General features: G+C 32.4%; 2 protein-coding genes across 3 annotated transcripts; one reads left to right on the top strand and one right to left on the bottom strand.

Annotated features, from left to right (window-relative positions):
- The first annotated feature begins 906 nt into the window (after window positions 1-906).
- Window positions 907-10,479, top strand: LOC107633491 (P-loop containing nucleoside triphosphate hydrolases superfamily protein). 2 transcript variants are annotated; one of them, XM_016337118.3, is made up of 13 exons: window positions 907-1,935; window positions 2,050-2,206; window positions 3,619-3,731; window positions 3,818-3,919; window positions 4,523-4,592; window positions 5,097-5,152; window positions 5,977-6,027; window positions 6,291-6,395; window positions 6,532-6,576; window positions 6,675-6,774; window positions 7,558-7,680; window positions 8,385-8,471; window positions 9,996-10,479. In XM_016337118.3, exons 1-13 carry the CDS (start codon window positions 1,057-1,059, stop codon window positions 10,013-10,015), a joined length of 1,908 nt encoding a protein of 635 aa, XP_016192604.1. In that variant the 5' UTR covers window positions 907-1,056; the 3' UTR covers window positions 10,016-10,479. The 2 variants fall into 2 exon arrangements, with proteins under 2 accessions (XP_016192604.1, XP_016192599.1); XM_016337113.3 differs by having other exon boundaries at window positions 7,558-7,763.
- Window positions 10,480-10,728: 249 nt separating this feature from the next.
- Window positions 10,729-13,181, bottom strand: LOC107610759 (pectate lyase-like). The gene is made up of 4 exons (XM_021123525.2): window positions 13,003-13,181; window positions 11,359-12,013; window positions 11,036-11,278; window positions 10,729-10,947 (listed from the first exon to the last, which is right to left on the bottom strand). Exons 1-4 carry the CDS (start codon window positions 13,179-13,181, stop codon window positions 10,729-10,731), a joined length of 1,296 nt encoding a protein of 431 aa, XP_020979184.1.
- Window positions 13,182-20,419: the final 7,238 nt, after the last annotated feature.

Genomic DNA, 20,419 nt, shown 5'->3' with positions numbered 1-20,419 from the left:
AAGAGGAACGTGATTTCACATGCACGTTATGCAAGTGAATTTTGTTGGGTTAGTATTTAGTACTTATTTGGGCGCCATTTTTTTGATAAAAAAAAATCTTTTTTCAATGGAAAAAGATCTTTTTTTTAGCGTGTTTGGCAAATTTCTAGTAGTAAAAGTAAAAGCACTAAAAAATAAAAAAATATCTTTTTTGAAAAGTTGTAATTTATATTTTTTTTTTAAAGATTTTTTCTTTAAAAAAAATATTTTTATATAATAAATAAATAAAAAAAATATTTTTATATATTATACCCAAATATAGTGCTTGTTTGGGTGTCATTATTTTGATAAAAAAAAATATTTTTTTTAATGAAAAAAGATCTTTTTTTAACGTGTTTGGCAAATTTCTAATAATAAAAGTAAAAGCACTAGAAAAATAAAAAAACATATTTTTTGAGAAGTTGTAATTTACATCTTTTTTTTAAAAGAATTTTTTTCTAAAAAAAAAAGATGTTTTTCATGTAATAAATAAACAAAAAAGTACTTTTATATTGTTATACCCAAACATAATTAATAAATAAAAAGATCTTTTTTTAAATGAGATATGCAAATATAAAATTACTTTTACTTTTCTATAAGATCTTTTAAAAAAAGATAACTCGAAAAAAGATCTTTTCTTATAAGCGTACCCAAACAAGATCATAATTGATAGATAAAAAGATCTTTTTGTATAAGATACCAAACATAAAATTATTTTTACTTTTTTATAAGATCTTTTAAAATAAGATAACTTGAAAAAAAATATTTTTTTAAAAGTTCACCCAAATAAATTCTTATTCATGTACCAAAAAAACTTATATGTGTAGCAGTTATCTTATTTTTTTTTATAATAATAATAATAATAATAATAATAATAATAATAATAATAAGCCGAGATATAGAAATTATTGGACGGGACGCATCGCAGGTGGCGGTGAGTGATGTTGCCCCCTTCTTCTCCGAAAAGAATCAGTCTTTCCAGTTTCCATTGCCTTAATTGTTATTAGGCCTCTTACTTTCCATCGTCTGCTAACAACCATGGACCGTCAATGGTATCCTAACCCTAACCCTAACCTGAACCACAGACCAATCCAACCCAATGTTTGCCCTTCTTGCTTCATCCCACACTTCCCCTTCTGCCCCCCTCCTCCACCCACTTCCTCCTATTACACCCACCCTCCACCACTTCACGCGCCACCGTTCCAGCCACCACCTCCCCACGCGCCCTCTTATTGGCCCCCCGACTCCGACAGAACCTTCAAGAGACAGAGAATCGATGATCCTCACTCCAATTTCTTGGAAGATGAGCGAAGGCTCAAGCTGATTCGCGATCACGGTGTTGCCCTAGCTTCGCAGCAGCAGCACCACCAACAACCACCCGAAGAGCTTCGCAACCACAGTAACTACACTACACATGTTCACCAAAACGGGTTCCCAAATTTTCCGCAAAACGGTCAATTCAGTAACGGTTCTTATGCTCACGATTCTTCTAGCGGTAGCTACCATTACCAGGCTCACACTCCTCCGCCACCACCTCATGATTTTCGAAATCTCGAAGGGAATCAGGGTCAATTGAATGGGAGAGTTGTGCAGTACCCTTACCCTTATGCCCATTCTGATAATGTGGCTCATGGGGAAGCATCCAGATTCTTCAGGGGCCAGCCTCCTCTTCCTTCTTCTCCGCCGCCTCCTCTTCCTCCAGCTGATCCGCCTATTAATCATTCTTTGCAGTTGAATGCTTCTTACTTTTCCCCACCCAAGAAACCGGGGTTTCTTTTTCCTGTTCATGGAAGTTCCCCTGCTTCTGTGGCTCCCTCTCCCTCATCGTATTCACAGGTTCCTGAAGCTCATGCGTTGCCCCGGCCTTATTTTCAGAATAAACAAGTTCCAGAATTTTCCACTAGTTTTCCTCCTGAGGTATGCTTCATGCTTCATGATTGAATAAACAAGTTACAGATTTTTTTTTGGGGGGGGGGGGGGGGGGGTTGTAGTATGCGCCAGGTTTTTAGTTTTGACTTGCATTATGAGCAGGAACCATCTAGGCGGTTCTTGGGGGATGCTCAACCTTTTTCACTAAAGCAATTGCCTGCTGATAAACCTAAAGTCACTGATGCGTCACACTTGTTTATGCATCCACATCGAGCTTCCCGTCCTGATCATTTTGTGATCATCCTTCGAGGTCTTCCAGGTGTGTTTTCATGATGGTGTATCATTGATTGTTTAGCATTTGCTTATTTTGGATTGGAAAAGTTCATGAAAAATATCTTTATTTATTGAATTGCTATTTTTATGAAAGCCTCCTAGGCTTGTTTGGTAAAGCTTTTCCAAGAGGTGCTTGTGCTTTTACAATCACCTCATTTTGCGTTTGGTAAATTAAAAGTCCAAGTGCTTGTGCTTGCGGTTTTAAAAGTTAGGGGTGCTTTTGAAAGCACCTAAGCGGGAGCTTTTTAAAGCTGTCTTGTCTTGTGCTTACCAAATTTTATTTATTTTCCCGGAAATCCTCGTATATTTCTAACTTCTCATCCTAACCTTCACAAATTCTAACACAGTCTTCATATATTTTTTATTTACCAACCTAATCTTCATAAATTTCAACACATACATCTCTATCACATATTAGGTATAAACTTCTATCTATTTATATTATTTTTTTGTGTGTTGTTTTTGTATTTTTTTAGTAGATCTATTATGTTTGTTTTTTTTTCTGTTCTTTGAAGCGTGAAGAGGTTGACTTGGTTTATGAAAACCAATCATAAAATTTTCCCTACATGAACATTAGTCAAAATTATAATAACATGTATATACATATGTAAATATAGATATATAATCATAAGAGTAGTTTATTAGAGATATGTGTCCCATTTTTTGTGATCCGTAAAGGTGAGCCACAATATATATAGGTGGGTAATGGACGTACCTAGTACTAACATTGAATTACATACAAATTTTATTATTGACTAATGATAACTCTATATATATTAGTACAGAGAGTAAATCAAGTAAATATTTAAACTATTAGTCTCTAAAATTTGAGTTAGTATCAAAATAAAGTTTCAATTGATTCAATTATTGATTCATGAAATTTGATTCATAAATATTTAAAATTATTTTATTTTAAAATATTATATGAAATTTTAAAGAATTTAAAAAAAGAAATTATTCTTCATTATAAACGTGTTTATTATAATTTTTTTAAGTTTTAAAAGCTGTTATACCAAACACAATTGTGGTGCTTGTGCTTATTAAAAGTCATTTTTAATTTGATTTTACCAAATGCAAGTGCTGCAGCTCTTAAAAAGCTGTCTTTTAAAAGACAGTTTTCGTAAGCTACTTTAAAAAGAAAGTAAAAGCTTTACCAAACCAAGCCTTAGTGATGGATCTTATAAGTTTTTGATTTAGTGGAAGGTAAAAGTGTTAGTCATTTCCAGAGTATTTCTGTTGCTGATCTTCATGAAAGCTTCTCCTTTTGCATCTTCTTTGCCTATGAACAGAATTTTATGCTTCTTTTTGGCCCTGGGCACTGAATTTCATGGCCATTTTACATGTGATTTCGATAGGTCCTTCTGTTGATATCTTTGCTGTGTGTTGGTGCCCTTTCAGGTAGTGGTAAGAGCTATTTAGCAAAGATGTTGCGTGATCTTGAGGTTGAAAATGGTGGTGATGCTCCACGGATTCATTCAATGGATGATTATTTCATGACTGAGGTTGAAAAGGTTTGTGCTTACACACACACTGTCCTTCCTATGTTTGTTTTGATTAGGTCTGATGGAGACTGTATCAACACTTTTTTTTTAAACAGGTTGAGGATAGTGATACTTCAAAGTCTTCAAGTTCCGGCAGAAGCAAGAAACTGGCAACAAAGAAGGTCATGGAGTATTGTTATGAACCTGAAATGGAAGAGGTAGCTGTTTCATTTCATGGACATTTCACATTCATTCTTAGAACATGACTTTTGTTGAAGTGCTGGTGAAATGATTGCTTCTTCTTCTTTGGGTTGGGTTAGCTTGGGTTGGGTTTTTTTGTGTGTTGGTTGGGGGGCTGTGGAGCTTGTCCTGTGCGGGACAGAGATGCTATGTTTGACATTCTTTGACAGAATTGGTATGCACTGGACAGTGAAACTTAACTTTTTACACCACAAATTGAGCTAACCTTGGATGTAATATGGTTGCAAATTGAGAATTAGGCCATGGCAGCCTTGTTGCAGGAGAATTTTTTCTTTTTCTTTCATTCCTTTATTTTAGATACTTCTCATCAATAAAAATCATTTTGTGGTGTCATGTTATCCATATAATCAATCCCATCTACTGACAGGGCTTAGTGGTTGTTGTAATCTTTACATATGTTTCTTAATCGTGATAGAAAATCTCAGTATATTTGTAGTCTACAACATTCTACACTTGTTTGTCATAGATGACTTCTGTTCAAGTCCTCTGTGAATACCAGTTGACTTGACAAGGACTTATTTACCAGATCGACATTTTCCTTCTATTTTCCGTAATTGCAGGCTTATCGGTCAAGCATGTTGAAAGCATTCAAGAAAACTGTTGAGGAGGGATCTTTCACATTTGTCATTGGTATGCATAAAAGAAAAATTATGTATTGAAGCTACTCTTTAAACAAATGATTCCACATTTAATGGTTTTAATATAATTATATGTCATAATTATAGTCTTGTTTGAAAATTCTGCATTGTGTTGTAAGTTCCGCACTCATTTCTGTGACAATGTCTTTGTATATTTTGTCTTGACTGCATTGCACTAAGTGCTGACTTAGACTTAATATCTTCCAGAGAATGAATTTATTTGAACTTCTCCTAAATAATAATGACTTCTTAAGGAAACTGAAAGGAATAAAACGGAAGTATTTAGGTGAATTACAAAAGTTTTAAGCATAGAAGACAAAGTGGTCAGGTAGTCTGTTCTGGCTTGCTGTGGAATGTGATAAGTTTAATGATCTAGTTTCGTTTTAGATTCAATAGAGATGCAGTGCCCATGCACTGCCTATTTGTTCACTAACTACAGATGCAGTTTTGTTCGACAATTGACCCTTTTCTTGGTGGTATTTGTGCCTCGTCTTAGTGGATGACCGCAATCTGCGGGTTGCTGATTTTGCTCAATTTTGGGCAACTGCAAAGGTATATCCTTAATTCTTTCTTTCTCGCAACATCTGCAATGTGTGCTCAAGACGACCCAAAATTTTTATGTAATACTCTTTCCAATCTTTCAATTTCCCCTCAAAAATAGGTGATGAAGTGGTTTAGGCAAAGACATGTTTCATGTGCCTTGTGTTTATAAGATTTCTTAATTCTCATTATGATTTTTATGTGAAACAGTAGATAAAGTTGAGGGAGAACTAGTTTATACAAATAGTATTATTAATTGTGAACAACCAAGCTGAATAGTTGAAAATCCTCTATATGTTCTGAACACTCTCATGTTGTTTATCTGGTTTAATTCCAGACTTTGTATACCCATTTTATGCATAAGGATGCCATGGAAGATTGATATCTAAATGTTAACAAAGGGATTCTTGCATAAACTTAGGTGCATAGGACAATAAATTATTGAGATGTTTTTATTCATTATAGTTAATCTTCCATAACTATAGTAGTTTACTCATATTAAATATTGACATGTCAAAAAATGTTTAGTCTAGTGCACTGAATGCAATGGATTTCTGCAAAAAGTTCTATTTAATTGGGAGGGATGGTGCTACTTCTTGTGTATCACTTGCTCATTATGAAGTGAGGTGCTTGCAACTGAAGTTCAAGCTATCATTTTTCTGAATTAAAAGATTTGGTCATTTGAATTGCATGCTTGAATGCCAGTGACTGATCAACTGTTATGATCATTAATACTTATTTTTTCCCTAAATAAATCTACAAATTAAATAGCAGGTGCCCAATATCTGTTGCTTCAATATGTTTCCTTTTTTCATATTATTTCCTCATCTTTTCAGAGGTCGGGCTATGAAGTGTACATTTTAGAGGCAACTTACAAGGATCCTGTGGTGAGTTTAGTTGTTCTTTCCAACACTGAATATCATTTTGTTTTGCTTCTGGGTTTCAATGGACTAATGATTGTAATATTTGTTTGGTGGCTCAATGGTAGAGAAGAATTTTCATCTTTCCTTTTGCCCTTTCAGAATTTGGGATTAGCCATTTAGATAATGGATTCTCTTGTTTTGCCTGTTTTGTTGCTGATCAATCATTGACTAGGCCATCTGCGCAAATTTCTTTGTTCTGTGTTTTACACTTTTCTCCCTATACTCAGGGTTGTGCAGCAAGGAATGTCCATGGATTTACACAGGAAGACATAGAAAAGATGTCTAGGCAGTGGGAAGAGGCTCCTTCCTTGTATTTGCAGCTTGATGTCAAGGTTTGGTGTATTTAGTATTATTTGGGTTGAAGTTTTGGGATTATAGGCCATAACAATACTGGTGTTAACTTTTTTTTTTTTTTTTATTCATTGCTTCTTACTTTTGTCTTCACTGTGTCTCTTACTGGCTTCCCAGTCATTATTTCATGGAGATGATCTAAAGGAAAGTAGAATTCAGGAGGTATTTGTAACTTCTTGATATATTTTATCTTGCAAGCCTATCCCAACTTCTTTCACATAACACTCTGGAGTGACTGGTTCGTATGTCATATATTCCAGGTAGACATGGATATGGAAGATGATATTGGAGATGCTTTGCCTGCAGCACAAGGAAGAGAAGCCGAGAAAGTTGTTGACCCTCTTGTCAGGGATGACACAAGTAGTGTCCTTTAGCCCATTACCGTTTTATGGTTGTATTTCACCTATGCTATTAGTGTCATTTTTTAGGTGCATTGGATCAGTCTTACCCAACCATAGTGTAGCTGGGTTCCTTCTATAATGTTGTAAAAGTTTATGCTAGCATAGAGTTATTTTAAATTATCAATAAATAACTAAAAAAGAATGCCAGTGTTTAACTTGGAACTTGAAAAATTAGTATTCAGGCTAATATTTGAGTCCAGTTGGTATCTGTTAATCCATTTTCATTGGCTTGACTTGGTCTGATTGCAAAGTCAATATACTTAAGGGAGTAATATAGAATTTCTGAAGACTGTTGACTAAATACAGATTTTTATGCAACGAGTCATCATAATCATAGTTCAAGGAAATTAGATTCATAATTTTTTGTTTGGTTGCTTTCTTTTCTTATTTATTTTAATTGAAGTAAACAAATATTGCTGTTGTTATCTTCTATGATGACAAGCAAACCAGGTTTATCTCACTAGGTTGGGTTACATGGCTCTATGTTTCATCCAAAAACAATTGCTTTAGTTCTCTTATTATCACTTTTTGTTCCCTGGATTTGGATCTTAAACTGTATTATATATAATGGAGGTTTATTGCATAGTAAATAGGATTTCTGGTGTATCACCTCTTCAATATTGATGACTCTCTGTGCTATACTTCATAATATCTTCATAATGTTTTGAGTAAAGTTTTATGGGATGCTTTTTCTTGTTTGTCTAGCATGTCTTTTCATTGTTGTTAGCCCTTTAAAATATAGGTTCAATTAAGGAGGATGTGAAGGGAGGGGATGCTGAAGGGGAGCATCCAACAGAAGTCAGGGAATTGGGCAAAAGCAAATGGTCAGAAGATTTTGGTGAAGATGACACTGATCAAACTGAAGGTATGAGGGGCAATATTAATGCTCTATCTGGGTTAATTCATCAATATGGCAAGGAACGAAAATCTGTACATTGGGGTGATCAGGTATGATACGTATGATCATGTTTGATACATTTGAAAGCTTGGGCCTGTTCGGATTGTGTTTATGTTTTCTAATTTTAGGAAAAGGTGAAAATAGGAAGTGAAACAAAAAATAGGATCTTAGTGTTTCACTGTTTTTTCTTCACAAAATTTTAGAAACAAAAAGCACTGAAAATGAAAACAGAAAATGTTTTCTTAAACCAAACAGGCCCTTTGAAGTTCCATTTGAAGACTGTTCTAGTTTCATACTTTTGTAGCAAAAAAATGCATATTTTCTTTTCCGGTTTTCTTTTTGGGTTGAATAGGAGGTAGGGGAAGGGGGATGGTGCAGGGATTAAACCATGACATCAAGTACACAGGAAAGAAAATATCTCTGTAGTTTTCTGTTTTCTATATTTATACATACATGTTTTATTCCCATCCTTGGTTTCTGCTTTGTTATCATGATTCATTTTTACCCTTGAGGTCTCTGAGAAAGGGGAGTCGCACATATTGCAATTATTTATATATAAGTTCGAAATATGGCCACAACAATAACAGTGGTACAGCTTTTGAGGCTTTTCCATTGTACGTGTTTCCTTAATCTCAGCACCCCCACCCTTGTGCCTTGAATTATCATTTCAGGCTGGCAAGTCAGGGTTCTCAATAGGAGCTGCAAGGAAGTTAAATGGTTTGTCTTTAGTGATTGGACCTGGTGCTGGATACAACCTGGTTAGTTTCTTGCTTTGTATCTTCATTTTCATTTCACTACTGTTCTTTGATTTTCCTTTCTATTCAGTGTTTTCTGATATCTGTGCAACATATTCGGTTTCACGGTTTTCTACTTCCATTTTCCTACTTTTCTTTACAACAAAGTTAAGGCTTTGTTTGGTTTTTGCTTTTATTTTTCGTGTTTTACACTTCAGTTACCCATTTTCATATTTTCCCTTAACAAAATCTTAAAAATGATAACACTAAGGGTGAAGATAAGCACACACCCAATTTAACTAATGACACACCCTTTGTGTATGGACAAAAATATTATTTTTTCCCCCCACTAACTATTTCTCTCTTGGAAGCTTTTTGTAAATGAAGACGCAGAGCATAAACGGCATTATCGTCACATCTCCACCCTCTGTAGTTGCCTCCACTGTTGCTGGTCATCACTACTTGCAAATCCGTCTCCTTCTCAGTCGCCTTCTCCCTCTCTAACTCGGTCCCCTTCTACTTCCTCGAATCCGTTTCTTTAATTAAAAATATTTTATGTGGGTGAGAGAAGAGGTGCTGGTGGGGTGAGAGAAGAGGTGCTGGTGAGGTGACAGATGAGAGGCAAGGTGGAGGTAGGGTGGGGGTGGATGAGGGTGGGGTTTGACGTGGATGGGGGTTGATGGGGTGGTGTTGGAGTGGGATCCCGGTGGTAGGGGAAAAAACAAGAGAATTGTATGAAATATGAACACAGTTTCCATGGAGTGGAATGTTGATGTAAGGATGGTTTCAAAGTCCTAACTTTAGGTGATCGATTAAAAATTTAGGAGGGCAGGAGAGTAAGGTTGTTTAAAAGATAAGAGAAGAGGGGGGGGGGGGGGTCTGCCTTCTGGGAGTGTTTTTAACATGTGCATGTCGGCTGGAATTCCTTGCAGTGGCAGGATGATGAGGATAGAATTGGTCTGCGCTTGACATGAGACCTCAATATCGGGACTCCCTCTGTGATATGCTTCTGTCTGGTTGTTTGTCTAGGATTTGCTATTTTATGCTTATCTGTAGTGCTGTGCTTTTGTTTTGTTTTTGGTAGGATTGTGTTGTTTATTGATGCCTTCTTGTTGTTAGGCAACTTCTGTGCTTCAATTTTTAGTTTTTGATATTCTATTTTTCTGAATCAAAAGAAAAGAGTTAGAGGGAATAAAATAAAACAGTAAGGGATGTTTTTGTCCATACAAAATAAAGGGTATGTCATTATTTAAATTGGGTGTGTGCTTAGCTTCACCCTAGCACTAAAGATAATCAGAAACCCAAGTTTAAGAATTTGTTAAGAATTCTATTTGCTGAAAATATATATATATATATATATATATATATATATATATATATATATATATATATATATATATATATATATATATATATATATATGAGATCAAGTATGGAATTCTGTTTACTCACTTTGAAATTGAGTATCCGTTTCCCCCCTTTTCTTGCTAGGATTGGAATATATATATATCAACTAAGTTTTTGGTTTGGGTTTTTGGTTTTGTACAGAAGTCAAATCCATTGCATGAAGAGGAGAGCCTAACCCATAATAGCAGGGAGCCGAAGAAGGGCAGCATATTTCAAGAACAAATCCGTGCTGAACGTGAGTCTTTCAAAGCTGTTTTTGACAGACGACGGCATCGGATTGGTGGACTCAGTTTGGAGGAGGACTGATTCAGAATTTTTGGCTTACCAAGTATGATTCATGCACAACATATTGAATTTATACCTTATTATTGGACTAAGTCCATGTAACTGTGTAAGAAGAAAAGTTGATATGTTGGTTGGCTGGAAAAAGAACGTTTTCCCAGCGTCAGTTTTTTGTGAATGATGTTGTAAACTTTTATCAGAATGCTGATACGAAGTATACATATATCTGAATCTGATAGGTCACTCCGGTACCTTTGTATATTAGGCTTTCATTTCTTATACATTGTATCGTATTTGATATTTATATATTGAAAAAAAAAAGTGAAAATATTTCTTGGATGAAGATAGATGAATATATTAGGAATACTTGCTATTATTAAATCGAACTCTTTACAATATGAACACTGATATATGGATTGCTAAGTGCTTCCATGCCTAGAGATAACAGGCTTGCTCTAACTTACATGTACAACTCTCACTTTAACTTGTTCTCCTCTAATCCTATATTATGATCAAAGGGAAAATGGAAGAGAAAATAAATGAAAAATAGAAAACACTAAATAAGCACAAGAACTCTGATCTGATACTTTGCTCAGCATGGCTTGTGTACTACACATTTGAGAGGACCTGCAAAGCGAGTGAGACTTGATGTGAAACTCCCAGGCTTTGCAGTAATACCTCCTGATTTGGGAAAATTTGTAACCTTCGTCCCAGACTCAACAAAGAAGGCTCCATTCAGCATTAAGTCACCCTCTGATCTCCAATTCCAATTTTTCCACACACTTTGAGGAGCATAATCCCTCTTGGTAACCTAAATCACCAAGCACAGCAATGTTATAGTTTTCTTATTTGCAATTTGAATATTCACATGGAAACAAATAATTCTTCACTTTATATACCTCTTTTGCAGCTGGGTTTGGAGGTGCGATAAATCGGTTGCCCTGGCTGACGATGGTGGGATGTTGGCTACCACCGACGGCATACATAAGCCAGTGAGTGTAGTCATTGTTGACAATATGGAAGAAACCCCATCTGCACCTTGGCATCCTCTGCACCAATCCTTGCCCAAAATGGTTGAATGCCAATGTTACTTGCATGATTTGATCTCCTGAGTAGGCATCACTTGCACCAAGTAATATAACCTGCATGACACAATACATGTAAGCATATAACAATATTTCTGCAGAAAAAGGATGTAACAGAAAGTGATGATGTAATTTACATCATTATGGCGAGTCATGTGGCAGTTGGATATGGTAATAGCTGTTGATCCAGCAACGGCATCAATAAGTCCATCATCACAATTTGACAGAGAAACATGATCAATCCAAATGTTTGTAGCTCCAAACAATGAAAGCCCATCCCCATCGCTCTCAGTGCGGATTCCAAAGTGGTCGACCGAGTCTCTTATCATGCCGCCGGCATGTTTCCTGATGCCGTGAATATGCAGTCCATGAACGATTATGTTCTTCACAAACTGTAGCGTCATTTGGGCACCATTGGCAATGTGAACATTGGCACCACGTGCATCTATGGTCTTGTGACTAGTGACTATAAGCTCACTACTAAGCTTGATGGTCATGTCATGTTTAAAAATGATCCACAATGGCTCCTTCTGAATCACTGCGAATCGCAGAGTCCCAGGTTTCGGGTTGAGGAGATCATGATCTGAGGGATCATTGACAACGTAGATTTTGCCACCTTTGCCGCCCGTCGTGCCATGGCCGAAACCAATAGCACAGTCTGCTAACCGTTGGCGGTTTTTCTCCCAATTGGGGTCACATCTCCAGCAACGGTCAATGGGATTTGTAGCCATACATGGACCTTTGTATTTGGCGGATAAACCCCTTCTCGTTTTATTGGAACCTTTAAGGACCCTGCTCCATAACAATTTATTATCATGTGCAAAACATTCTCACTACACACACAAAGGTTTAAAATAACATACTATCACAATTTCTTTTGACACAATTCAATAATATTAAGGTAAAAACTCAGGTAAAGTCGACTTCACGTGAAGTTGATACCTGAGAACCGTTAGATGATTTCATCTAACAACTCTCAAGTATCAACTTCACGTGAAGTCTACTTTACCTGAATTTTTACCTAATATTAATTACGACAGAATAATTCTTTCAAAAAATTATACTAGGTAACTTATTTTTCATCCAATGTATCCACTATCCAATATCCATGGCTCGCTGAGTCAATGGGGTTCAGGTATGATTTACACTCATTTAATAATAAATGATAGATGATAGTGTTCATGTTTTCAGTGACGGAACTTAGGGAGGCCCGCATAGACCATGCTCATATATATATTATTTATTTTTAGTTAAGTGTTTATTAAACATAATTTTGGTATAAGTATATTTAATTTTATTTTTAAAACAAGTTAAATTTAAAAAGTTAAAAGCTAAAAATGTAATAGATTTTTTTAGAAAAAAGTAATATTAACTATATTTTTAATCCTAGTCTCCTTAGTGTTAGAATTCTGATTGTCAACACAATGAAACAACTATTGGAGATGATCCAAATCCACTTTTTAATAACAGAAATGATGTTTGACGAAAACAAAGACATGAATGCTATCACAAGAGAAATAAATAAGCTCACCAAATGTTTGCACATGTTTTTAGTGTGGCAACCATTTTAGAAAAATAAAAATGAAAAAGGGAGGAGAGAAAAGAAAGTATTATACCGAATAAAGAATTTGTTGCATTATTATAACAAACTAATGCAAGCTTGAACTTGAACTCAAACATATGATTTATGAGAAATTCTGATTTATATATAGTGCTGTAGATAATTTATCGTTACATGTATGTGATTCATACAAAAAATGAGACAAAATAGTTAGACATACTTGTTGACATGTTGATTGAATTCATCAGTGACTGCCTCAGGGTTTGGCTTGAAAGCCTTGCGAGCTGCTTTTTTGGCTTCTATAGATCGCTCCATCCATACTTGGTCGAATTCAGCTATATTAGCATTTAAGGTAGGGAACACACATAACAACACCAATATAAGCATTTTACCTTCCATTAGAACAATTTTTCCCCCTTAACTCTTTTCTCTTCAATGTCCTTTGTGCATTTCCCTTTGTTTCTCAATTGATAATTTATTTAGCTTTCAATGTTTAACTTGTACTTCTTTATTGGCCTTACTATATAGATCCTTTTGAGATTGGTTCTTACAACAACAATAGAAGTAGGTGCGTGGGTTTCGGTTCATATGATCTATATTTGCGTGATTATAAGCCTTTTAGGCACGGTAGGAATAAAAGCATTGAATCCTCCAAATTGTATACATCAGCCATATGAATCTAAAATAAGATCAAAAAATCCAAAAATGAATAGTTATGAGGAAAGCTTGGAAAGCCTTTGCTTTGAGCGATTTCCTTTTGCTCTCTTTGCTTTCTGCACCTAATTTTTTTTTTCAGTGAAATTTTGACTGCATAAGATTGATTAAATAAGATTTTATCAGCGAATGAGACCTTTTCGCCCACTCTATCGGTATTTGACATAGCTAACCGTTTCAATCATTGTGATTTTTATTTTAAATAAATAAAATAAATATAAAAATTATGAATTTAGACGTACTAAAAGAATTATAGTTTTTCTATTTATTATCTATCAAGTTGGCGGTACATATAAAATAGTTATAAACATATTTCGTTTGCAATGTCAGGGCAAAGTTAGACCTTTTTTAAAGGACTCAAATTTTTTAAGAGGAAAAAATTAATGGATAATTTTAATATTTTTTATTTATTTAATGATATTGTTAAGGTGATTTAATATATTAAATAAAATAATTATTTACTTATTTAATATAATAATTTGGCTGCTAATTTTTCTATTTTTAACTATGTTATTAATCTTGATCTTTCTTATTTCAACGAAAGTGAGTCATAAACTTCTTTCAATATATAAGAAAGAACATATCCAATTTAAAAATATGTTGCTTATAATGAATAAAAAATCACAATACCAATACTTATTTTGTCTATAAATTTTTGGAGGAGGTGAGATTTACAAAATAAAAAAATACTTGGCGAACATAATTGGAGACGTTAAAGATGTTCTAAAGTTTCATATAATGTGAAAAAAAAAACAGAAGAAAAGCTTATTGAAAGAAATCTAGAGTAACAAAAGTGAGCTTTAGTGAAGATAGTGATAATAACATGACGAATGTAATTGATGAAGAAATAGCGTAAAAAGAAGAATAACAATGTACTTCAAGTTTGCTACCATCTAATAAAAAAGTATTTGGAGACGATAAAAAAAAGAAAGCCAAAGTCATTTCTTTTATGTTTGCACCAAGAACAATTCTAGGAGCTCAATCAAGTATTAAAAGTGTTTTTCAAAATAAAGAAGCGATACATGAGGTTGATAAGCGGGTTTGTTAGGTAGCTTTTGGATTGTAGAATTTTCTTCAATGTAATTATGTCACCATTTTTCAAAATATACCGGATGGTGTTGCTGGTATTGAATCTGGTTATATGGATCCTTCTTATGATAACTTATGAGTCTACTTATTGACTAATCCTAAAGGAAAATATTAGATGTTAGTTGATAGTAATAAGAGTGCTTAGGGAGAAACTGAATGCACTCTCATGGCTGATGGTTGAATAGACCAAAGACAAAAAATATTGATTAATTTTTTAGTGTATTGTTCTAAAAATTTGTGCTCTATGAAATCTATAGACACTTTAAATCTGGTAAATAATGCTTTAAAGTTGTGTAATTTATTTTCTGAAGTGATTGAATGGATTAACCCTAATGATATTGTGCATGTTGTGACTATAACGCGATTAATTATGTTGCCACTGGTAGGCTTATCAATATAAAAATATGAGAATATCTATTGGTCACCATGTGTTATTCATTGCCTTAATCTTATTTTAAAAGATATAAGCAGTATAGTGCATATTTCTAACCTTGCATCACATACTTCAAATATTACAGTATTTGTATATAATTATGTGGTCTTTTTATATTGGCTTAGAAAAAGGCCTACTTAAAAAGAGATTTTCATCATGGTGCAACTCGTTTTGCTATTGTGTTCATCACATTAAAGAGCATTTTTAAACATAAAACTGATTTACAAGCATTGATGTAGATTTATACTTTAGTGATCACAAATTAGGAAGAAGTATTAATGGTAGAGCTGTAAGTGTGATTATCTTGGATAGCAAATTTTGGAATGATTGTTTTACTGTGTGTAAATTTGTGAGTCCTTTGATTAAATTGTCGAAAATTGTTGATGCTGATGATAAATCATTTTTGAGATATGTATATGAAAAAATGTTAAGTAAGGAAGATGCAATCAAAGAGATAAACATTTGAAGAAAGTCCTTCATGCAACAGCTTATTTCCTAAATTATGCTTTCTTTTTTTATGAAAATTATAAAGAAGTACCTAATATTATACGAAATTTACTTGATCTTGTTATTTTGTATTGCAAGTGTAACAATTTGAATTCAGTTGAAGCATTGAAAAAAATATACTTATATAACGATCGAAAGAAAAGTTTTGACAGACCATAAGTTATTCGAGCTGCAAGAAAACTTAAGCTTGATAAGAATATTTGTTTAATAATTTGTTTTGTGTTTTCATTTTCTTAATTGATAACTAATAGTATGTTATAGATTTTTAATTCATAGATGAACGGTGGAAGTTGTTTGGTAGTTCTGCTCCATATTTATAAAGGATAGTTGTTCATATTCTTAGTCAAGCATCTACTTTTTCTGGGTGTAAAAGAAATTGGAATTTTTTTTATCAAATTCATACAAAAAAGAAAAAAATATATTGGAGCATGATAAATTAAATGATATTGTGTATGTTACTTATAATTTGCATCTTAAATCTAGATAATATATGTTTCATTTTATATCATATCATTTCATATGCAAATTTTATGATAACAAATTTGTAAATTATTAATCTTTTATATATATTGTATCTTAATTTTTTAAGAAGAAAAAACAAAAAAGAAAACAAAAGGTACAATATGATCCAATTAATTATGAAAGTATTAATTTTATTGATTTTTGGGTGATGGAAGTGGTTGTAGAGAAAGAGCCTGATTTTTTTAATAATATAAAAGATTTATTACGTGAGTATTATAGTTTATTTTCTGATAATTTATTAGAATGTTATTAGTTGTTTTTTTTTTATTACTAAAGATAGGAGACTCGAACCCGCAACCTCTTAATAGAATATGGGGAGACTATGCCATTTGAGCTATAACTCATTGGCATAATGTTAACATAATGATAATATGTGTATTTTATTAGATGATATTAATGCTGATTTATATCGAAATGGTAATGGTAGTAGTGGCCTTTATGCTGCATCTTTTGATTCTTCTACTCAAGAGGGTGGAAATGAAGGTGAAGATGATTGCAAAGCATTAAATCTGTAGTAAGTTTTTGTAGATTCTGATAATTGATGATAAACTTTTGTGTTGGCATTTCATATTTAAAAATTTTCTTTTATTATTTGACTTTTGAATTTATACTTTGATAAGATTATAAGACTTTGGTTGATGACATTTCATATAATGCTTTAAATTTGGAAGATATTTTAAAGTTTGTATTAGACTAGAATTATGTTTTAGGGTGTTTATTTAAAATGGTAAAGTACTAAATTGGTCCCTTACGTTTGGGTCTAATCTTGTTTTGGTCTCTAAGATTTAAAGTATCTTATTTGAATCCAAAAAATTTTATTTAATTTTAATATAGTCTTTCTATGAAGTCAATATTAAATAATTACCAAACCTTAATGTCCTTCCCTAAAAAAGAAGTAGAGAGGCACAGGATCAGCCGCGGATGCATTACCACGAGCCACTGATGGCCTTAGTTCAAACACATGGAGAATATCTTCGAGAACACGCTTTTCGCGAAAAAGTTTGCTGGTGGCGATGAGGACAAGGCTATCGTCACCTCTACTGTAGGGAACTCCCCTCGACAACTAAAGAGTTTGATTATATAAGTTCTGAAAACTGACTTTTGTTAATTATTTAACATTGACTTCACCGCAGGATTACATTGAAGCTAAATAAATATTTTTCTTGGATTCAAATAGGATACTTTAAACCTTAAGGACCAAAACATGATTAGACCCAAATATAAAGGATCAATTTAGTATTTTATCCATTTATAATTTATTTATTATTTTATATTAAAATAATTTTTCCAATTGAACCCGGTTAAACTGGTTAGACTAGTAAACTAGTAATTAGAACAATTTAAACCTTGACAAAAAATAATGTTCTATGAACACTCTTATATCTATAAATTTTATATTTATTTTATTTATTTAAATAAAAAATTCTAATTTTTAAATAATTATAGTAATATTATGAATTTTTAAATTTTACTCTTTTTTACTAAGATACTATGAAATTATAAAACTAAGACACTTTAAAATTGTGATCTATTTCAAATTTTCTCTTTTTTGGATTCTAACTTCTTATTTCTTTGGTGTGGAGTCTAACTTTTCTATTTATATTTAGTGTGCTTTTCTTTTTTTAAACCAAAAAGAAATTTTAAAAGACCAATTTCAAAAAAAAAAATATATTTTGCTAATAAATTAATCTTTAAAAATCTTTGTTAATATTGAGCAAAATGATCGAAAATAATTTTTAAAAAATTAGAACTAAGATACATTTAGCTACCAAATATCTTGTGTAAAACATATTTACAAATACTTTTATATTTTTATATTTAAAAAAAATGATAAAAAATTGATTTAGTTTTAAAATTAATCCAACTAATTTTTCGTCATCTTTCTAAAGTTCTGGATCCATCCTCGCAAGTAGCAAGGTAAATAGAACTTTATTACGATTATAGTGCACTGAATTTGTTACATTCTCAACGAATTAAAGCTTTTCTTAAAATTCATTTCGAAACTAGCTCTAATTCAAATTTTAAAAGACACAGGCTGCGTTAACTTTTTATACGTGACAATTTAAAACATATTTACAATGTCCATGCTAATTAATCTGATGCTAAATAATATGGATTAGTGTTTGCATTACAAGGAATGATGAAAAAGTTGGTGAACAATGCAAAACAAATTGTATTTTTGAGTATTCATATTTTCTACTTTCTAGGAGTAAATATGTCTCCATTTCAATCGGATATAAAATTTATGTGAAAGTTTAAGCATGCGAAACAAAATAGATTACTTGCCAAGAAATTATAAAAAAAAATATGTATTCCAAAATCAACTACCAAATCATCATATTTATATATGAATATATCTTATTTCACATATTTTTTATGTGTATTTCGTATATATATATATATATATATATATATATATATATATATATATATATATATATATATATATATATATATATATATATATATATATATATATATGTTACTTTCAAAATTCGAAGAACAAGCCATGCCTTTAAAACATATTATTTTATTAGTCTTCTGTTTACCAAAATCTTGACAAATTTTTTACTCATTATTAGTTGCCTTTAAAAGCATACTTATTAGACTGCAGCAATTCTATTGGAACTTTAATAGTTCAACGTGTAAAAATTAAGATAAATTAAGGTTATGAATGTAATTTTGTTTATGTGGTGAAAAATTAGTGATTAACAACAACAATGCTTCTAGTTCAAGATATCTAATTACGTGGAATATAAATATAAAAAAAAAAAGAAATTTTTACCATGATTGTTCAGCAGATGCAACTCTTGCTGTTGCATATTCTCCTGCAAATATGAAGAAAAAAAAAGTATCATCTAACTCATTTAAAATCTAAAGAAAAACGATGTTTGCACTATTTTGTGTGCACATATCTTTTACATATATTTTTTTTTAATCTTCTCTCGATCTTACATCTTATTAATTAATTTCAATACCAAAACTAAAAGATGTATAAAAAAAATATAAAACGTAGTGGATCAAGTAATGATCCAATATTTGTTTCTAAATCTAACAAGTATCAAACTCAAATAAATAATAAAAAGTTTTAGTAGTAATGCAAATGATTCAAGCTTTTTCATGATTGGTTTCTCTATGATGAGCAAACTACCAAAAATTCTTTTCAAATAATTTATTTGTCAACAAAAATACTTCCAAGAAATGAAAACGACAAAAAAATTATTTTTGCTTTTAGATCAGACTTATGTTTGTAGTCAACTAAATCTTTAAGGGTATTTTTTCTCTAGAATATATTATTTAATAATATGCATAAATTAAAAGGCATAATTAATTATATTGTAAGGATTTCTCTTGCACTAACTAAAATTGTAACCATAGTTATCAGAACCGAACCGGTGATCGAACCGGTCAGATTATTGGTTCAACCGGTGGGTCACTGGTCGAACCGGTTAACCCGGTATATATATATATTATTACAGGCAAAAACTCACGTACAGTTGTTTTCATGTGAAGTTGATATTTAAGAACCGTTAGATGATTTGACAAGTTTAACTAAATATCATCTAAGGATTTTTAACTATCAACTTCATATGAAGACAACTGCATGTGAGTCTTTACCTATTATTATATACTAAAAGCATTTATTGAAAAAATAATATTAATAGATATCATATAATCATGAAAAGAAAAAATAAATTGTGATTAATAAAATTTTTTTGTTTATATTTTTAATTTGTATATATTTAATAAAATTTATAATTAAATAAAATATAATTGATTTAAAAATGAGTGGCTTTAAAATTAAAATAAATTGAATATAAATAAAATAAAAACTTGGTATATGTATTATAATATGTGTATATATTAATAAGAAGCGTCTCAGCTTGGTGGTACAACCTTCCTCCTTACATCTTTGAGTAGAGGAGCTTGAACCTTGGCTTAGCCATTTTGAAAAATTTTCCAAAAATTCACAAGGTTTGACACATGGCAGCACTGGAGAGCATATGGAGTATGGTGTTCTTCCACAACGCTAGTGTGTCATAGGCTCTCCTTCAGATCCGACCGGTTCGGTTCGGTCCGGTTTTCACCGGATTTGACCGGTTTTCACCGGTTCATATCGGGTTTGACCGGTTCAATGTCTTAAGCGGTTCAAAGGTTGGACCGGATCAGTATTGGGTCCGGTTTTGATAACTATGATTGTAACTATGTCGAAATTCTAAATCAAACAATAAAAGAAAAGTATAGGGTACCAAAAATTGTATCTGCCAACTATTATCAATACTAATCAAAATTAATTAAATTATGTAACGTACTAACGTAACATGAGACTTTCACGCCAAATTGCGAACACAGCAGGGCACACCGTCACGCA

The sequence above is a fragment of the Arachis ipaensis genome, chromosome B1 (assembly GCF_059453495.1).
Source record: "Arachis ipaensis isolate K30076 ecotype BB chromosome B1, ASM5945349v1, whole genome shotgun sequence".
NCBI classification, from domain to species: Eukaryota; Viridiplantae; Streptophyta; class Magnoliopsida; order Fabales; family Fabaceae; genus Arachis; species Arachis ipaensis.
This window is presented reverse-complemented; position numbering and strand designations above follow the sequence as displayed.

Excerpts from the sequence above, each read along its gene's own strand:
- LOC107633491 (XM_016337113.3), top strand. The coding sequence starts at position 1,057 with ATGGACCGTCAATGGTATCCTAACCCTAACCCTAACCTGAACCACAGA. Across the intron at positions 5,153-5,976 it reads AATTTTGGGCAACTGCAAAG|AGGTCGGGCTATGAAGTGTA; the intron begins GTATATCCTTAA and ends TCATCTTTTCAG. Across the intron at positions 6,577-6,674 it reads AGGAAAGTAGAATTCAGGAG|GTAGACATGGATATGGAAGA; the intron begins GTATTTGTAACT and ends CATATATTCCAG.
- LOC107610759 (XM_021123525.2), bottom strand. The coding sequence starts at position 13,181 with ATGGAAGGTAAAATGCTTATATTGGTGTTGTTATGTGTGTTCCCTACC. Across the intron at positions 12,014-13,002 it reads TTCAATCAACATGTCAACAA|GGTCCTTAAAGGTTCCAATA; the intron begins GTATGTCTAACT and ends GTTATGGAGCAG. Across the intron at positions 11,279-11,358 it reads ACATGACTCGCCATAATGAT|GTTATATTACTTGGTGCAAG; the intron begins GTAAATTACATC and ends TGTGTCATGCAG.